Source organism: Amblyomma maculatum, chromosome 5 (assembly GCF_055883805.1).
Source record: "Amblyomma maculatum isolate TAMU_Amacu chromosome 5, ASM5588380v1, whole genome shotgun sequence".
NCBI lineage: Eukaryota > Metazoa > Arthropoda > Arachnida > Ixodida > Ixodidae > Amblyomma > Amblyomma maculatum.
In genome coordinates this window covers 42,509,134-42,529,068 of record NC_139348.1, presented here as the reverse complement: position 1 = coordinate 42,529,068, position 19,935 = coordinate 42,509,134, and the positions used below count along the sequence as shown (strand labels likewise).

General features: G+C 49.0%; 1 protein-coding gene across 1 annotated transcript in view; it reads right to left on the bottom strand.

Annotated features, from left to right (window-relative positions):
• Positions 1 to 1,426: 1,426 nt before the first annotated feature.
• LOC146188154 (uncharacterized) overlaps positions 1,427 to 19,935 on the bottom strand; it is a 31,640-nt gene continuing 13,131 nt past the window's right edge. The window contains exons 4-5 of the mRNA XM_084605001.1: positions 4,313 to 4,438; positions 1,427 to 1,703 (exon numbers count right to left, since the gene is read on the bottom strand). Coding sequence (XP_084461127.1) covers positions 1,464 to 1,703; positions 4,313 to 4,438 — 366 coding nt within the window. The 3' untranslated portion in view covers positions 1,427 to 1,463. The remainder of the gene's footprint in view (positions 1,704 to 4,312; positions 4,439 to 19,935) is intronic.

Sequence of the window (19,935 nt, the reverse complement as noted above, 5' to 3'; positions counted from 1 at the left end):
GGGGTGGATGCAACTAGCACAGAAGCGGGTTAAGTGGAGAAATATGGGAGAGGTCTTCACCCTGCAGTGGGTATAGTCAGGCTGATGATGATGATGATGGTAAAGAGCAGCGGCGGAAGTCCAGCAAGGAAGTGGCTACGACGAGGCTTCAGGGGCGCGTCAATGACGTGGTGACACCGGGAAACGAAAGTCGCACTCTCCACCAAAATGTAGAGCTCTTGATGTCACCACGTAAGGCAATGCTACCGCGACACAACAGCCGCGCACCCGAGCTAGGCGGCCCCTCAACTACCGCACACGTGTTCTTAATCCTCCTACACAGAGGGCCTCCGTCTTCATCATCCATCTAGTCTCTAACAGCATTTTACTTTGAAGATAGTATTGTATCACTCGAACTGCTACCACACTTCGCTTTATGTCGCAGTTAATGTCCTAGTTTGTTTGTTTTACTGTGCCCTACGGAGAGGCTAACATTGTGCCATTCTTGTTTCTAAATCTCATTCGTTGTGTATCTTATGCTACCCTTTTCTCCCTGCTTGCTGATTGTGTGGTTTTGCCCCAATTATTAGCTTCGTGCTCGTCAAGCTCGTTGAATCTTTTTCTTCAGGCGTCCTCCTCTTCCTTCCTCTCCCACCAAATAAAGGCAGATTTGATCTCATTTGAAAATCTCAATTAATCACAATCCAATTTTGAAGGCTGATAGCTTCGGTAACTAATTTCGGCACAGAAACCATGCTGCGGAGTTTGCGGAGCCTTTTTTGAAGTGTGCATATTCAGGAAGCCGGTAGGCCCTTTTCACTATTGGGTATCCTGCGGTGGGTTCTGAACTAACCACCACTCGCAGCGCAAGTAAACGCCCAGGTCTCTAGACAAAGACACCCCTATAAACGCGCTGCTTAACTGAAGGACACAATCGCCTTCTGTAGCCGCTTGTTAACGCTTTAAAGCAAGCGCGAGTGATCACCTTATTCCCAAAAACCTAATTTCTCGCCTGCCCATCAAGTTCTTTGCGAGCACTGCGATGCATATCTTTTGTTGTTGCAATGCTTTCCCTTGCTGGGAAGTATCAACATAGAACGCGAATGCAGATGCCTTTTTTATTTATAGTAGATACAAAATTCGCCTTCATGCATTGTCATACTCCCATTTTTTCTAATGTCGTCAGTGCTGTAGACAATTTTATTTCTGATACCGTGTGGCGTTGCCGTAGTTTTTGTGACAAACTCTTCCGTAAACATCACACGTTTCTGTATCATAGATGACTTGCCACACCATACAGCTATACCGGCCACGAGGTCTGTACTCAGACTAGATAAGGTTTCAAACTGGCAACAAATCTTAGATTGTATACGTAATTTAGGAGCGAGGCAACTTTATTTTACTTGCTGCATGCTGTAGAGAGTGAGATTAATCATACTCGGCCGTAGTGTACACCACAAAATTTACAGTCCAGGTTGCTGGTCTCATTCTGGTGGAGAATCTCCTCTTTGCCGTGGCTTGGTCATCTCCGTGACGCAGTCGCGCATCTTGCCAGCGCCAGGCCCAGTCATGAAGAGATCGACCATCTCCTTTAGGAGCCGTGTGCGCCCGTACGCGCCGCTCGTCGACATGCTGGGACACTCGTTGCTGTAGTCGCTGTACTCGAGGCCGTACGCAGCCACACCGTAAGGCAGATTAATGTGTGCCTGCTTGCCCAGGCAAAGCTGCAAATGCGGGACATGGTTTATTCCACCCAGCTCCCAGTGATCCGTTATAAAATTCGCAAGGAAGTAAACTGCAGTGTATATATTATACTCAAAGAAGGAATTGGCTATTAACTTGCGATTCCAAAGCATCGCGGTACATATTTTTAATTTTTGTTAGAGATTCATGTTTACCGCTGAGTCTTCGAAAACATCACATAAGTGCCATGAAATTTGAAGACCCCATCGCTACGTTAACGCATTAGTGAAAATATGTGAATCTAAAAACACTAATACAGCACAAGCAGACATATCTGTTTTTGCTGTTTTCCGAATGGTTGAGAAAGTAAAAACTGGGTTGGGAAAAAATACCCAGGCGTCTGTACTAGGCTATCTGCAAATTTACCTCTACTCTTTAACCAACAAGTGGAGCACCGTATTCAAAGTGTGGTTTCAGGCGCTTGTCATTGGGTGGCTGAGTTTTCGAAATAGCTTTCTTAGATTCATGTGACGTTCATACCTGGCAGCTAATATGCTTCTTTTCTAAGCTAAGTATGGTCAAAAAGGTCGTTTATTGTTCTCCTTTACAGGAGCAAAACACAGTCCATGCTTCTTTGCACCAATAACTGAGGCCAGTTTTTTTGCACCTACTAGATTTGTTTTACTGAAGCCTCAATTCTACCAGACAGTTCCCTCAAAAGTAAATGTAAAACGACTGCATTTAGAGGCGCCTAGTCTTTATGATCAGTTCGCATACGTCACACACTATGGTGCCAAACACTTGAACTGAACAGCTTCCTATTGGTGTGCCTTTTTGTCCACTATTATGTACGTTCGGTCGTGAAGAGCTTGCCAGTTGATCACAACCCACAAGGTTGAGGGAAACAGCAACATAATAATTTTGATCAAACTAAATGCCGGATCATGATATAAGTGGTCAGCTAGGAAGTGGTTTGTTATTGTTTATAAGGTATAAAGTTCCAAGTTGAACCCGGTTATGACAGATTTCATAGCTAATGACTTCTGAAATTCTTACACCTTGGGGATATTGTCCTGGGCTGTCAGCATTTAAGACCATCGCCTTGGAAGTACGCTTTGAGTGGTACTGCAGGTTCAACTCGTTCAAAGCTGCACATCTGTGAATTAGATCATTTATTTTCTTCGGCTCTTAGCAACAAAAAAAAAATAATGAAAGCTTTTGCATTCATTTAAGGCAGAAAACTCAAAACCCCTAAACATCTGGAAAAAATACTGTTAGCGGGAAACGCGTGACCGATGAAGTGGTGCGTTCACAGACGAAGACGACGACCGAAGAACGCGTGGATGACCAAGTGTTCTAGAAGACGACACTGAGAGTGTGGATGCTGCACGGCCCCTGAGGACTTTGAGCCGAGTTTAGCCCATTGAAGCGCAAAGTACATTAAATACATCCCCGTAACATCTTGGTGGAGGTCGCGGGTTTGACTGAATCTGACGCTGGATTTCCGAAGCGGCCATTCTTGCACAGCGACAACGCCAGTCGTCTACTGTCTTCAGTGGAACAGAACTATTCTATTACGAAACGGGAGCGCCTGGCTCTCGTTTGGGCCACTGGAAAATTCCGATCCTACATATTTGGCCTGCCCTTCACTGTTATTACCGACCACCACACCTTATGTTGGCTGTCTTCCCTCAAGGATCCTGCTGGCCGACTCTGATGTTGGGAACTGCGCTTGCAGGAGTATACCTTTTCGGTTGTACACAAATCCGGTCGGCTCCACCACGATGCAGACTGTCTGTTCCGTTATCCCGTCGATTCCCCTTCCCCTACAGCACATGAATCGGACCCCCGTTCCTTGGACGCGTGGACGACGAAGCGTTCTCGAAGGCGACGCTGAGAGTGTGGATGCTGCATGGCCCCTGAAGACTGCGCCATGTTTCGCCCATCCCAGCGCAAGTTACATTAAATACATCCCAGTAACAAAATAACCCGTTTAGCTGCTTCGAGTCTGAATAAATAATAACAATACTTGGTTCCAAGGAAGGTAAAAGCGCAGTATCTGTACCACTTGTTTCTGTGGGCACCTGACCGCGCTGTAAGGGAAGTGTGAAAGGTGAGAGTGAAAGTGCAAATAGAACGAATAGTCATAGTGGAGCGCTGCGGAGTAGTTTCGACCACCATGGGATCTTTAACATGAACTGACATCGCACAGCACAGCGCTGTCGCAATTTTTGGTCCATATATTTTATCTTGAAATAACCTAGAAATAAACGTAAATGCAATTGAACAACGTATAAAAAAACGGCTTTAATTTTACGTTCACTACGCCAACCTCAATTTCGCTACGCATAAGCTGCCTGCAGTTAATACCCACACGAAGTGAGGTGTGTAGTTAGCGCGGAGCTGCTTCCGGTAATTCGTTTATTTCTTTCCGCAAGAGAAAAAAAAAACAGGATATCACGAGCGTTTTAAAAGGTTCTATAAATATTCGAGCTTCTGACGCTAACTTACTTCCTACGAAGACCAAAGCGATGCAGTATTCTCTCTCCCGTAGCCTTTACATGACTACGAAATATAAAATGCATTGACTTGTGAAGTAAGGTTACCGTGTTTTCAAACAAAAAACAAAATACAAAACTCGGGAACCAACCTTCTCTGCGAGGCTTTGCTCTGTGTCATACACAATTGTCCACTGGCCGTCCTTGTCGAAGCTCGATACGCCTTTATCGTAGATGTCCCTTTTCAAGTTCCGCAAAAAGATCCGCTCTATGCAGAACTGCAGAAATGAAGCAGAAAGTACATTAAACACAAACAGCAATAGTATCGATGCCGTCCAGGATTCAAGATTCGCAGTTAAAAAGTCAGCCAATTTGGTTCACCGTTTTCGGTTCATCAACCACAATAATCTTCAAGCACCTTGTGCACACAAAATCCGCGTTTCAAGTTAGCGGCCGCCTCAACTCTCAAGAGAACAGTAATTACGGAAAAAACAGTAAATTTCGCAGTAAAACGCCTATGCGATAAGAGGCATTACCGCCACCACAGCTTAAACAGAAGCTTCGGCGAGTTGACATTCAGTTCCGTAGAAACAGCGCTAAAATGGTAATTCGGTCTAAAAAGGGTTCCAGCTTTGCCCTCCAAGATAACGTTTTTATGCTTCTGCAAATTGTGTCCGAGGGTATTGTGCGTGGTGTACCTGCCATTAGTGCTATAATGCGACTGCTAAACTCATGAGCAGTTACATGTCTTATGGATGCATGTCTTATAAATGGTGTGGACGGAGCTTTTCGTCAATAGATGTGTCCGCACGTGCTTACACTTAAGAGAAAACATCGTGTCAGCATCAGGAACTGAACCCCCATCCTTCTGCTCATCAGCCGAGGGCGGAAACTTCTACGCTACCCTGACGTTTCTTTTTCATCCTTTAAAGCCGAGCATTGTGCACATAATAAAATATTACCCTTAACAATACTTTGTGCACAAAACGATACGTACACCTCTTAATGGCAAACCGCAAAGGGCGAGAGCAAAACGACCACCAAGAAGTACCATACTAGACGATGTCGATTGCGCTGCTAGCGCATTTTGTTTCTAATTTCGCTTTCTTGCTAGTTCATCATCTCGGCAGGTGAGGAGGAAACATTTGTACCCATACGCATTACGGAAGTTGGCCCACTCTGACTGCGTCTTCCACAGTCTTCACGTTATCTGTGTAAGACTTCTACATTTAATCCAGTCCTATAAGCATCAATGGTTAAGTCAAATGTGTCATATTTAGTGGTCGCTTACAGTTCGAAATTTCATGTTACTGCAGCTCTAGTAGACGGTCAAATCAACAGGTGTTCTTATCTGATGCGAAAATGCGCTGTAATCGGGCAAAACAGAAACACATGTGCGACGAACTTAGAAACCTACACAAGGCGCAGTCCATCGACAATTGCACGTAAAAGTCATTGTTAGCCAGCATGGTTTGATAGATAGCAGTTCCACATGGAACACGAGGAAAAAGCTACCGTTCTGATAGGGTACTGCTGAAGGCGTCTAAACACATAGGAAGATAGGGTTCCAGACCAGCTAGGCCCGGTGGAGTGCAGTTGGACAAATCGTGCCAATAATATGCCCATTTAAGACTTTTTCACATAACGTGCAGTAAATGTTCGAGAAACAAGCGTTCCTAGAAAAGCCGAACCATTCTTTGTGCTTTCTTTTAAAATCTAAGGACTCGTGGTTGTGTCAGTCACTGTAAAGTTTCAGGCCATTGTCCCAAATATCCATCTCCTAGTTGTGAAAAAGACTGCGTTAATAGTAATCTCTGCTGTCTTCTAAAAAAAAAGTAGCTGTGTACTTTAAGTTGCCCCGAAACGTTCACTAAGCAAAGACCTCCCTTCGCTTCATTTAGAAACAGGCTACTACGTTCAAAGTGTGAGAAATCGATTCACACTGTTCACATGAGTTTGCATGCACGGCAACACTTGTGCCGAGAAACAAGCAGTTGGTGAAAAGACTGGTTTTTTACACAAGCACCGTGTTCGCTATAGTCATGGCCCTTCCCTGTCACTTGTGCGCTTTCGCCGCAAAGCTGTTCAGAGGAATAGCGCTTTGTCCCTATTGCAGGCTTTTTCCCCATTCTCCCCGCCAGAGAGCTTCCTCTCCGGAAGCGCACACAAGTGCCATGTCGATCGCATAGGGGACCACCTTGAGCACGTGATCCGCAAGTAATAACAACTAATGTCTCTTTTCGTTAGGACAGTTTAGGTCAGGGGTTCCATGTAAAGCACGGACGGCGCCGCGGTGACGTGGCTCAGCCTTGCCTGACAGAATTTTTGAGTTGTATTGTAGGCGTGGTCTCACTGTTGATTACAAGTCGTGTATCACTTGCTTGCAGCAGGTCTCGATGCATTTCAGAAGTTAGTATCCGTCGTTGCAATTCTTGAGGAGGTCTGAAGGAAACGACTTCACTACCCGGCCAAATGCATTGCTGAGATAAAGATCAAACCTCAGCAGCCAGCGGGTAGCCGACGTCACCTTATCGCAAACACACTTGCCGTACAGGTGCTCAAGTATTCGTCACTTCTTGATGCCATATGTCTGTTGTCTACCCATCACTGAACCAAGAGTAATGTTAAGCCTCTTAGCCATAACTTTCGAAAGAATTTTCTTGTATTCAGAGACTGATAGGATGAAAATCGCTTACAGACGGGATAATGCTTATGTGTTCCTCAGATAGCAGGGTTTTGCAGCCTTGTCGCATAGGAGGAGAAACCAGGCCATGCTTCAGGAAGCTATTATATCATCACGCAGGATTAGAACAAATTGCTAAGAGAATTTCGTATAGAAGGCTGTACCGAGCCAATCTAGCCCTGGTGTTCTGGTTTTAAGTTTACGTATAACCAATTCTATCTCATGTTTACTAATATGTTCATCTAAATCGTTTACAATATCAGTTTTCCTGGTAAGAACGCTGTTGCCACCTTGCAATGCTTCTATTCTGTTCCTTTCCGCCCGTTTTCTTTCTTCCGTTTTGAATATCTTAAAGGACTCTTCATCTCACTGCTGAAGATCTATTCTACACCTTATCATACCACCGTAATCTTCCTTTTCTATTCCTTCATAGTATAATCCTGGATGTTGGTTCTGCGCTTCGATAAGGCTCTGAAGCGTGCGCACCAAGCCCACATTTTCGTCGTTTTTAGATGCAGCATTTTAATGGTCTTTCGCGGAGAAAATATTTGTACTGCACTCTTAACTTCTGGCACGCTACCGCGTCTATGCTTCCTCTTTTTGTTCTATTCTCAATGATGTTCTTAATACTCACGCTAACTTAATCGTCATCAAGGTGGCTTTGATTAACCTTCCACAAGCACCAAGACAAGTTTTTTATCCGGTTACCCTTTAAAGGTAAAAACCACTGTAACAAAGCCAAGATCTGAAAACGCTCCGGGTGTCACGGTGTAGACTGTATTTATATATTGGTACGAGGCAGATTCCGACGCAGCCGCAACAGTTCGCCGTCAGGGACACACTCGCAGAACAAACAGAGCCCAGCTTCAGCGTCGTCATTCTTCACTAGTTCAGCACTTCCTCATCGTCTCCGTGACTGCGTACCTCAACAATAATCCCCGCTGACGAAGCATAGTCCTGGTGCGTAGACTACACAGGTGAGCGCAAAATGTAAGGTTTGAGACGGGCGACATGCACGACTTCTGGATGACGGTTTGTAGAAGGAGACTTGCAGTGCATAGGCGTAATCTCGTAGGTAACGTCGGTAAGTTGCCGCGAGACGTGGTAAGGACCCACGTAGCAGGACATAATTTTCTCGCACATGCCTACACGTCTGGCTGGGAGTCAAAGGAGTACGAGGGAGGATGACGTTACGGTGGGGAACAACATTGGTGTTTGGACAAGTGACGTAGGTACCATCAGGACTAGCAGGAAATGGGACCAAAGGAACATAAATGACAGCTTCGGGTGGTAGACCAGGCGTGGCTTGATATCTGTGTGGTCGGAGCAGAAAGGCAGGTCTCAGCGAATAATGCCGCTTGAACAATCAAGCAAGGCAGAGTGGGCCGTTAAAAAGTTGATGTCGAGGATCACATCGTGAGGGCAGCGGTCGTTTACAGTGAAGAGCACATGGGTAGTGTACCCACAAATGCTCATGCGCGCAGTGCACAGTCCCAGAAGCATCGACGCCTCCATCGGCGACACGAATGGCCAATGGAGAGGCGGGTGTGAGAACGTTTTTGAGACAGTGGCAAAGCGAAGGGCTGAGGACGGAAATTTGGGTATAAGTATCAATGAGGGCGGTAACAGGGACACCATCTACGCAGATATCTAGAAGATTGCGGCGATGAGCGAGGGTCAGCTAGCAGAGGATTTTCGGGCCGGGTCGTCAATGGAGTTTCACCTCCGGGAGCTGCATTGATCAGTTTTCCGAGAGAGGGCCAGAAAAGACAGGGGATGATGAAAGGCGAGGTTGGGGCTAACGGGTCTAGGGAAGACGGCGAGCGCTGGACATGCCCGGGGATGGCGAGTTAAACTCACGAGAGGGCGTATCACGGAGAGAGTTTGGGTGTGGTCTGTAGGCGGCGCTGCGATCATGATAGCAGTGAGGTCGAGGTGGCGGAACTCAACGGCTACGGTAATGGCGAGAAATGTGACCAGCACGTGAGCAGTTGAAGCAGGGGTCGGTTGTCCAAGGTCCGCCATTCGTTCGGGTTGAGGTAGCAGTGTCATAGAGAAAGAGATTGGTAAAGAGCGGACACTCCCATAGGGCCCAGCGGCCCATTTGACTGTAGAGCACCAAGCGGCCGGCGGCAACTACTTCCGGTCTTGCTGAAAGGCGCGCGATTTGAATGCTAGCATGCGCTGCGCCCTTCCCTGCCCTTATGGCGCATTATTTTGGTTTTACATGGTCTGCTAGTGCTTCTATTCATTTTCAGCATGCATAACAACATGAAAAATATATTCCCAGTGCTCTAAACTGGCCATCGACGCAGCTGCGCCACAGCCGTTGCAAAACAGTATTGCAGAAAAGAAGCCAAGTGCTTTGTGAAATGAACATTTATTTTGCTGCATATAAAACATATAAGAGATACAACAGATGTAGACGGATGCATTGACAAAACGTGGCACACAGACGATGTGCACAGTACAGAAAAATAAAACAGCACTTAGAGACAAAAAATAGCATAACGTTGATTTCCAAATTATGGCAAATGATATGTACCAAAACAGGCATTATACGTAAACTACACAGTCCCAGTAGCGGCTACCTTAGCAAGGGTAATTTGTATTGTTCAGGGCAGATAGGAGTACTGTCGCTTGTGGAAGGCCACACCGTTCAGTCGTAGCATCTGTCGTGCTTCGGCTGCAGTCCATGGGTCCCTGCAGTGCTGTTGGAAAAGGAATGAACATGATGTAGAAGGTTGCAATGAACTGTAAGGCCACTGCACAGCGCACACATCTGTGCATTTGGGTGCGTACTAACGACTTGTTGAGCAGCAGTTATGGTCCAGAACAGAAAAGCTGTCATTCGTAAAATTGATACAACAGCTACTCTTGCAACGTAGAGGTCAGGAAATGTAGGCTAACCGCACCTATCTGAAATTACATTTCTACAGTGAGTGAAATAACAGCCACTAAACTAACAATATTCCTCAGAAGCACGGACCAGCTGAAGCAATGAAGCTTGCAGCATAATAAAACAACTCACTTTAACGTTGTCACGTTAAACGCAACGCGACAACACGCAAACCTAGCCGTTCGTCAAACCGCGGCCGGCGAGCACGCCATGTTGGCTTTCCTTCATACGCGACTTTGTGAAGCGCAGACCGCCGTGCTGAGCTAAACTGCCCGAAATGCCTCGCAGTTTGACAAGAATGAAACATTTCTCACCTTGCGGTTGCCCTGTTAAACGCGACACCGCGCAAAACTAGCCGTTCGCAAAACCGCCTCACGCCATGTCACGTCACCGCGGCGGCCAGTACGCCTTGTCATGCCCGTTAGCTTGCACTTCACGCGCGACTTTGTGAAGCGCAGTCGCTGCCGTACTGAACTAAACTGCCTGAAATTCTGCACAGTTTGACAAGAAAGTCAAGAATGCAACATTTCTCACCTTACCGTCGCTTTGTTAAACGCGACACTGGGGAAAACTAGTCGTTCGGCAAACCGCGTCAGGCCTGGCCGCACCGGCCGTCTACGCCATGTTGGCGCAACGGCGTGCCTTGGTGCTTCGCATGCCACTTTGTCCAGCGTGCTGAGATAAACTGTTCGAAATGCTGCTCACTTTCGCAGGAACACAAAATATTAAACCTCGCCGCGGTTGGAAACTGCCGGAGCGTCACGAAATGCGCCTCAACTTCTCTATGCCTTAACAGCCGGCGCGCCTGTTCACGAGCTGCGAAACTTAATTGGCAACAGCCGGCGTGGTCATGGTAAACTGTTTCAAATGCAGCGTAATTCAGCAAAAAACGTTGCTCACCTTGACATCATTTCAAACCGCAGTCGTTCCGCGTAGCAGCCCACAAAAGATAAAAATATGCGGTCTGTGCCGCACAGGCGCGGCGAGGCCCGAGCAGACAACTGTTCGCTCCCTTCGCAGCTTTTTGTCGTCTGCGCTGCAGCGAGTGCCGTCGCGCGCGCGTCCGCGCTGGTGCCGCCCTCCATCAATCGGCGGCAGCGCAACAAGTCGCGCGTCAGTTCCTGGGGCCAGTTTTTGTCGAGTGTCCGCTTTTTACCAATCTCTTTCTCTATGGCAGTATCGCGTCGATAAAGGCGTAGTCGGAGCCGCAGAAGCTACTATTGGAACGGCGGGCTGGAGAGATGGCTGTGCAGACTGATGACCAGAGCTGGGGCTTACGTTCTCATTAAGGCCCACATTCGCGAATTCTTGGCGAACGACAGCTTGGATCAGTGTTATAGTAGCGTCCGCCGGCTGAGGTGTGCATGCATGCGACGGGGGTCATTGCCTTCAGCTCTCTGTGAACGATCCTGGCCAAGTTTGGCTGATGGGATGGCTGATGCAGTGTTGGCAGATCCTCGCACGAAGACGTAGCAAGTGTGTTTGGCAAGCGGTCGAGGCGGGGAGCAATATGACGGTGTTTAGCTTGCTCAAACTGCTGACATACTTCGAGGACGGAGTCGACCGTCATAGAGTCTTTACAAAAGAGGAGGTTAAGAGCGTCGTCACCAATTCCCTTTAGGATGTTGCCCACTTAGTCACACTCTGACATAGCACTGTCCACTTCGCGGCATTGAGGTAGGACGTCCTGCACGAACGACAGATATGATTCGGTCGACGATTGTGCTCGCGATGCTAGGTACATTTTAGCGCCGAGCTTGCGTCCGATCGGCTTGCAAAAGAGATCTCGGAGCTTCTCTTTGCACGTATCACGTGATGTCAGATCTTCGTGAGTCTCAAACCAGACGTGCTCCGTACTCGACCGGTAGAAAATGACGTTCGCAAGCATCAATGTTGCGTCCCATCGGTTATGCTTACTGACTCGCTCGTACATAGCGAGCCAGTCTTCGATGTCGACGTCATTGGTGCCGTGCCGCAAAAGGTACCAGGATCACGAAGCTGTACCACGACGACAGTGGGCGCTGGCTTTGCAGCTGTGGAAGGGGCTGTGTTGGATAGCATAGTGCTAGCATCAAGCTAGCGGCCACTGCGGAGATCAAGATTGTGGTATTGGTGTCATACCCTGTACGCACCACCAAGATGTTACGAGGCACACTCTGATGTAGCCGCGACAGTTCGCCGTCAGGGATATATTCGCAGGACAAACAGAGCCTAGCTTCAGTGTCGTCGTTTTTCATTAGTCCAGCCCTTCGTCATCGTCTCCATGACAGCGTATCGTAACAATATTGTTACCTGGAAACGCGGTACCAAAGTGATGTGCTCACTGACGAAGACGACGACGACAAAGCGTTGAGAAAGAGGATGACGCTCACAGAGTGGACACTGCACGTCTACTGAAGTCTCAGCGCCGAGTTCAGCCCGTCGCAGTGCTGTTACATTAAGTGCATCCCCGTAACATCTTGGTGGAGGTCGCGGGTTCGACACAATCTGACGCTGGATCTCCGCAGTGGCCGTCACCTCGGAACCGTCACGATGACAACCGACGCGGCTCCATCTACCTCCGCAACCCCAACTGTCGTCGTAGCCCACCCCCGTGACCCTGGCTCATTCTGCGGTACAGATGAGGTCGACGTCGAGGACTGGCTTTCGCTTTACGAGCGTGTTAGCCAGCACAACAGGTGGGACGCCACGCTGATGCTGGCCAATGTCATCTTCTACCTTACTGGCACGGCACGCGTTTGGTTCGAAACGCATGAAGCAGAAATACCCTCCTGGGATATTTGCAAACAAAAACTCCGTGACCTGTTCGGAAAACCGGTTGGCCGTCAACTCGCCGCTAAGAGGGACCTCGCCAAACGTGCCCAGACATCTACCGAGCCTTATATTACGTATATACAAGACGTTCTGGCCCTCTGCCGAAAAGTTGATAAAGACATGCCAGAACCTGATAAGGTGGGGCACATCCTGAAAGGCATAGCAGACGATGCCTTCAATCTTCTACTCTGTCGGGACTGTGCTACGGTTGACTCCGTTTTGCAGGTTTGTCGACATTTCGAGCAGGCCAAACACAGACGCATTGCACATCGCTTCGATCGGCTCCCCAACACTGCCCCTACCTCCACGTGCGAGGATCTGCCGACCCTAAGGCAACCTTCCAACACTGAAAATGTGACACGCATTGTGCGTCGTGAACTAGAAGCGCTCGCCCCTGCTGCATCCAACCCGCCCTCCTCGGACAGCAACCTAGCGACGATATCCCTCATTCAAGCCGTCGTTCGTCAAGAGGTTGCCAACTTGGGCGTCCCCTGTAGCCACACCGTAGAACAACACAGTTCGAGCTCCGTCCCTCCCATGGTCGCCACCGCTACACCCCGCAACACCTACGCGCCACGCTACCGATACCGCAATCCTGATGAGTGGCGCACCCCTGAAGACAGGCCTATCTGTTTCACGTGCTCGCGTATTGGCCACATCGCTCGCCACTGCCGCAGCCGCTGGACATCACCACCTCGACGTTTTCCTTACGTTGACCGCTACTCCAATTACGGTCACCCCCGTTTCACGCCTCGTTATGAGCCGCCCCGCACCGATACTACTCCGCCTCCTCCTGTGTCCAGTCGGTCTCCTTCCCCGCCAGCCCGCCGTTCCCGTTCACCTCTTCCTGGCCGCAGTTCCTCGCCGTCCTCTGCCGGCCGCTTCACAGGAAACTAGCCAATGCAGCTCCCGGAGGTGACGCTGCATTGGTACCCCGAACTGGAAAACCTCTACTGCCCATTTCTTCGCCCTGTAACCTCCTGTCCCTGCTCGTGGATGGTGTTCCCGTCTCTGCCCTCATTGACACTGGTGCCCAAGTCTCGATCATGAGCTCATCGTTTTGCCGCCGCCTCAAGAAAGTACAGACCCCCGCCGCTTCGCCCACCGTTCGTGTTGCCGATGGCAGTACTGCTGCCGTCACTGGGCAGTGCACTGCCCGAGTCACCCTCGCCGGTCATCACATCCCTGTTTTGTTCACTGTCCTCAACCAGTGCCCTCACAATGTGATCCTCGGCCTTGACTTTTTAACGGCCCACTCTGCCCTTATCGACTGCTCCAGCGGCCTTCTTCGTTTGGACCTACCTGTCTGCTCAGAACATCCTCCATCTGCACCCCGCCTTCGCTCCACTGAGTTCGCTCGCCTGCCCCCTGACTCTGCTGTTTACCTACCTCTGTCACCTTTACCGCCTGTGCCTGACGGTGACTATCTTGCTTGCCCTATCACCGAGGTCTTTATTGACCGCAACGTCGTTCTTCCTCATCTCATCGTACGCGTTACACAGAACAGCACCTACCTTCCTATCCTGAACTTCAGTCTGTCACCCCAAGTTCTTCCCGAAGGAATATCCCTTGCTACCTTGTTCCCTCTCACAGACTGCACCATTTGTGCCCTCACTCCTGGCCCACATTCAAGCGTCCTTCCAACACCCGTACTCTCCACCACAATTACCGACCCTATTTACGCAATGATTGCCTCTGACCTCAGCGCCGAACACGCTCAGGACCTGCGCAACCTTTTGTTATCCTTCTCCGACATTTTTGACTTTGCTGCCGGTTCTCTGGGCCAAACATCAGTTGTGACTCACCGCATTGACACCGGCGATGCAAAGCCTGTACATCGGAGGCCTTATCGTGTGTCCCTTTCTGAGCGCCAAGTCATCCAGCAGGAGGTCGACAAGATGTTGGGCAACGATATCATCGAACCTTCGAACAGCCCCTGGGCATCTCCTGTCGTGCTCGTTAGAAAGAAAGACGACAGTTTGCGCTTTTGTGTCGACTATCGACATCTGAACAAGATTACAAGGAAAGATGTTTACCCGCTGCCGCGAATAGACGATGCCTTGGACTGTTTACATGGAGCCCGCTACTTTTCCTCCATCGACCTTCGTAGCGGCTACTGGCAGATCTCTGTTGACGAACAAGACCGCGAGAAGACAGCTTTTGTCACACCAGATGGACTTTACCAATTTAAGGTTATGCCTTTTGGACTTTGCAACGCCCCTGCTACGTTTGAACGCATGATGGACTCCTTACTCCGCGGCTTCAAATGGACGACTTGTCTATGTTACTTGGATGACGTGATTGTCTTCTCGCCCTCGTTCGAAAGCCATCTTAGTCGCCTTTCTTCCATCTTGGCACTTTTCCGCCGTGCCGGACTTCAACTGAACTCAAAGAAGTGCAGTTTTGGTCGCCGCGAACTTAAAGTGCTTGGCCATTTGGTGAATGCCACCGGCGTGCAACCCGATCCCGACAAAGTTCGCGCTGTCAGTGCGTTTCCATGTCCTCGTTCATCCCGTGATGTCCGCAGCTTTATAGGACTGTGTTCTTATTTTCGCCGGTTCGTCCCAAACTTTGCCGCTGTTGCTCGTCCTCTCACCAATCTGCTGAAGAAAGGCGTTCCTTTCTCATGGGGACCAGAACAGGCTAACGCATTCTCCACCCTCATCGCTATTCTCACCAATCCTCCTGTGTTGGCCCATTTCAACCCGTCTGCCCCGACGGAACTTCGCACCGACGCCAGTGGCCACGGGATTGGTGCCATTCTTGCACAGCGACAACGCGGCCAACATTGCGTTATTGCCTACGCCAGTCGTCTCCTGTCATCAGCAGAACAGAACTATTCTATTACGAAACGGGAGTGCCTGGCTCTCGTTTGGGCCGTTGGAAAATTCAGACCCTACTTGTTTGGCCGACCCTTCACTGTAATTACCGATCACCACGCCTTATGTTGGCTCTCTTCCCTGAAGGATCCTGCTGGCCGCCTCGGCCGCTGGGAACTGCGCTTGCAGGAGTATACCTTTTCCGTTGTATATAAATCCGGTCGGCTTCACCAGGATGCAGACTGTCTGTCCCGTTATCCCGTCGATCCCCCTTCCTCTACTGACCATGAGTCGGACCCTTGGGTCTTCTCTATATCGGACTTTTCCCACATAGCCGACGAACAGCGGTTGGACCCAACCCTCAGTTCTCTTATCGACCGCCTCCGCACACACAGCCGTGACTCTTCCCTCGCCCTGTTCTTCCTTCATGGGAATACGCTATACCGCCGCAACATGCGACCTGATGGTGCTGAACACTTGCTGGTCGTTCCCCAACACCTACGCTCCGCCGTTCTCGAACAAATGCACGACGCTCCTACATATGGTCATCTTGGCCTCTCACGCACATACGACCGCGTGCGCCGGCGTTTCTTCTGGCCTGGACTCTACCGCTCTGTCCAACGTTATGTAGCCGCTTGCGACGTCTGTCAACGCCGGAAGAAACCCCCTGTGCTGCCACCTGGACACCTGCAGCCGATTGCTATCCCAACTGAGCCATTTTCTCGTGTTGGCCTTGACCTCCTAGGGCCCTTCCCCGAGTCCTTGTCGGGAAACAAATGGATCGCTGTGGCCACCGATTATGCCACGCGGTACGTGATCACTCGCGCCATTCCAACCAGCTGCGCCACAGACGTTGCTGACTTCCTTTCGTACGACGTCATACTAAACCATGGTGCTCCCCGTCAACTCCTTACCGACCGTGGCCGCTGTTTCCTTTCCCGAGTTGTTGAGGAAATACTTCGTTCTTGCTCCGTTCGGCACAAGTTCACCACTGCGTATCCCCCTCAGACGAACGGCCTTACGGAGCGTCTTAACCGCACACTCACCGACATGCTCGCAATGTACGTATCCGACAGTCATCGCGACTGGGATATTAGTCTGCCATTTGTCACCTTTGCATATAACTCTTCGCGTCATGACACTGCTGGGTACTCTCCATTCTATCTTCTCTTTGGAAGAGACCCCTTACTGCCCTTCGACACTTTGCTCTCCGCCGCTAGCCCCGTCACAACCTATGCCCGCGATACCATCGCCCGAGCCGACGCTGCTCGCCAGATTGCTCGTCAGAATCTCACCATCTCTCAAGAAACTCAAAAAACGCCGCTACGACGCTCACCACCGCGATGTGCACTACCCTCCCGGATCTCTGGTGTTGCTCTGGCTTCCGTGCCGTCGTGTGGGGTTGTGTCAAAAACTTCTGCCCCACTACACAGGTCCTTACCGTGTACTACGCCCAGTGACCGACGTTACCTATGAGATTTCACCGCTCCACCCAAAGTCACCGACTGCTACACCCACTTCCGAAATCGTACATGTCGCCCGCCTAAAGCCATATTACTCCCCCTCCACATCGCACGCCTAATACGCACCGGGACGTTGCCTTTTGCCGAGGGGGGTAGTGTTACCTGGAATTGCGGTACCAAAGTGATGTGCTCACTGACGAAGACGACGACGACAAAGCGTTGAGAAAGAGGACGACGCTCACAGAGTGGACACTGCACGGCTACTGAAGTCTCAGCGCCGAGTTCAGCCCATCGCAGTGCTGTTACATTAAGTGCATCCCCGTAACAATATCATAAGCTGAGAGTTCGCTAGATACATAGAACCTGTACAGTCTAGCATGGTGTCCCTTTGCGGATGCTTGAATCCTGGGTCTGCAGCTGAAGCAAAGATAATTATGCCCTGCAAATCAATTCGATAGGCTTTTCCTAAACTCAACTAAGCCAGTATAAGGTGATCTTTTTCTAGAGCAGTCTTTTGTTGTTATCACACAGTTCAAATCAAACGCAAAGATAGCTCGACAAAGCGTATCTAGATACTGCCCAAATTTTGAAAAAATGGTTTAGCTCAACCATATCATTTCGTGCAGGGATGGAAACCATCTTATATTACTCGTCGCGAAAGAACAGGTCCACACTACACACGCGCCTGCTGTGGTCCCTGCCCCAGTGCAGAAATGCATGGAAAGGGTTACGCTTTAGCGCCCCAGCTAGAGTTACTCTAGCCACAGTGTGCTTGTTTATGCATAGCTTATGCAATACGTAGCCTCGTTCGCACGGCATAAAATGCAAGATGAGTTATCAATACCAAAACTATCCACTTTTTTTTTTCGAAACAAAAAACGTGATACTAGCGCTGTGGCTAAACCTGGCGGAGAAAAAATGAAAGTGAAAATGGTGTCTTAGAAAGGAATTCATTTCTTCTATTCGAACACTCGAGGGACGCTTTGGTTCCTGTAGAAAGATTACACAGTATCAAAAGGTTAACAATACAAGACAACTTCGAGCTATTTGGCCTGCACACGTGATGAAAAACGTAGCCGAACAGGCGAAAATCCACAGGAAAGAGACACATATATAGACAAGGACGATGCTGCACTGAAAACTAAATATTCACACCCTCGCAACTTCTTTCTTCACTGCCATGTGCACCTAACTTCGTATTTCACTTTCCTCCTATAAGCGAGGACTTCGTCCATCGTCAATAAGGAAACAAAAGGCATTCACCAGCCGCAGTTATCGCCTAGTCCTTATTTTTTCTCAAACATTTCACGTTATGAAGGTCAGCTGGTAATTTTTCTTTCTTGCATAAGTCAGACTTTGCAGTGCACCGCACATTCACAAGCCTTCAAAAAATTAAGCCCGTTGCGTCTTTTGTTTCTCCTCTTCTTGTGGTCGGTTTCCTCGCTCTGTGTTAAATTTTTGAAAGCTATGAACCAACTAGCCCAGACTACGATTCTAATTCACAATTCATGCTTCCATCTTCGCGTAATAAAGCTTACGCAGTTAAATGTCGCAATTTTTAGGAAAGCCGTTAGAACAGAAGGGACTCTGATATTTCAAGGGACCCTTCGCATCGACGTGTGCTCAAATGGAACACTTTCATCGCCGATTCTATAACGGAATCTGCGTTGCTAGATTGAACTGCAACCTTTATTTAATGCTAAATTTTGTATCGCCTTCGTCGGGGTCTTCGTAGCTATTGCTGCTTATTGGCGACGGCCTACAACTTCGCTTGAGGGCAGTACTAGCTCCATCAGAACTTCTAGGTTGCCATCCGCGTCAGAATCTGGGCTCGAACCCGTAGACTTCGCTGGTTTTGAAACATCAGCATCGAGCTTTTTCTGAAGCTCTTTTTGCTTCGCAACCGCAGTAGAAAGCGCAACCACCTAAGCAGTTCCTGGTATCAGTCCAGAAGCTATTACTGGGGGGAAGGGGGCTCTCTTTTCTTCTTTGAGTCAGTGACACCTGTGGTTCCGGCAGAAAGGAAAGATCTGTCGTTCCTATCGATGATTAAATTGGGTTGAAAGCGGCTTTTGATGATTTCTCGGCTTCGTACTCCTTCATATCTGACTGCGACGTCGTTTTCGCCCACACCTGGAGTGATGCAGCGAATCCCAGGTGATGCAGCGGTCCCCGAATCTCCGGCACTTCAAACGTTTTAGTATACGGCAGTGCTAACTTATGTGGCCAGGCTATTTGCATCTTAGGCATAGCGGTGACGTTTCAGGTGCGATTACAAGAGCATTCCTGCTCTGAATTAGTACCTAGTGCGGCAGGGATTTGAGAGCAACACCGTCTCTCATGATCAACACCACTGAGCTGAGCGAACTCTATGCAACCGTGAACTTGCTTGCAGACCAGGTTTCCCTCATCACACTGTCAACTTTCCCCAACCGACTATCTAGCTTTACGCACGACTTCGGCGCTGATATGACAAGGAATGCAGTGTAGCTTGTTTCGCAATTATATCCCTGTCAACTTAGGGTCGATAAGATGCATCTTTTACCTCCTATCTACAGCCTTCTTGCAGCGACTAGCCGCCATGTTTACTGCCTGAGAATGCGCTTGTAATTCCCGTCATGTAGCTTAAAGATACCGAAGGCCGGTAAAGAATAGAAAGAAAGAAGAAGGCCGGTTGAAGTGAGACAAAATAGATAAAACATCAACAAATATTCGAAGAGAACTTCCTCAGAGTATAGGTTATGGCCTTGAACGAAATCATTAGATATTTTGTTTTTTTTTGCGCACACGAAATTCAAATCAAATGCAATGAAACTCCGGTGACCCTAATGTCACTGGAACTCTGAAAGTACCGCAATCATAAGGCGGCGCGTGGGCACAATTGGGCTGTTGTTGCCAGAAATAGTCCAGCGCGGCGAACACATCGTCTGTTAGGGGAGCAAAGCTTCACTAAAGCTCGTGGTGGCTCCCCTGCAGAGGCCTCGGAGACCGTTCTTGCGCAAAAAGCAACGGATGAAAGTATTCAAGAATGAAATCTTAGATGGTACCAGGTTTTACAAAAGCAGCTAGGTTTTACAAACCTAGATGCTTTTACAAA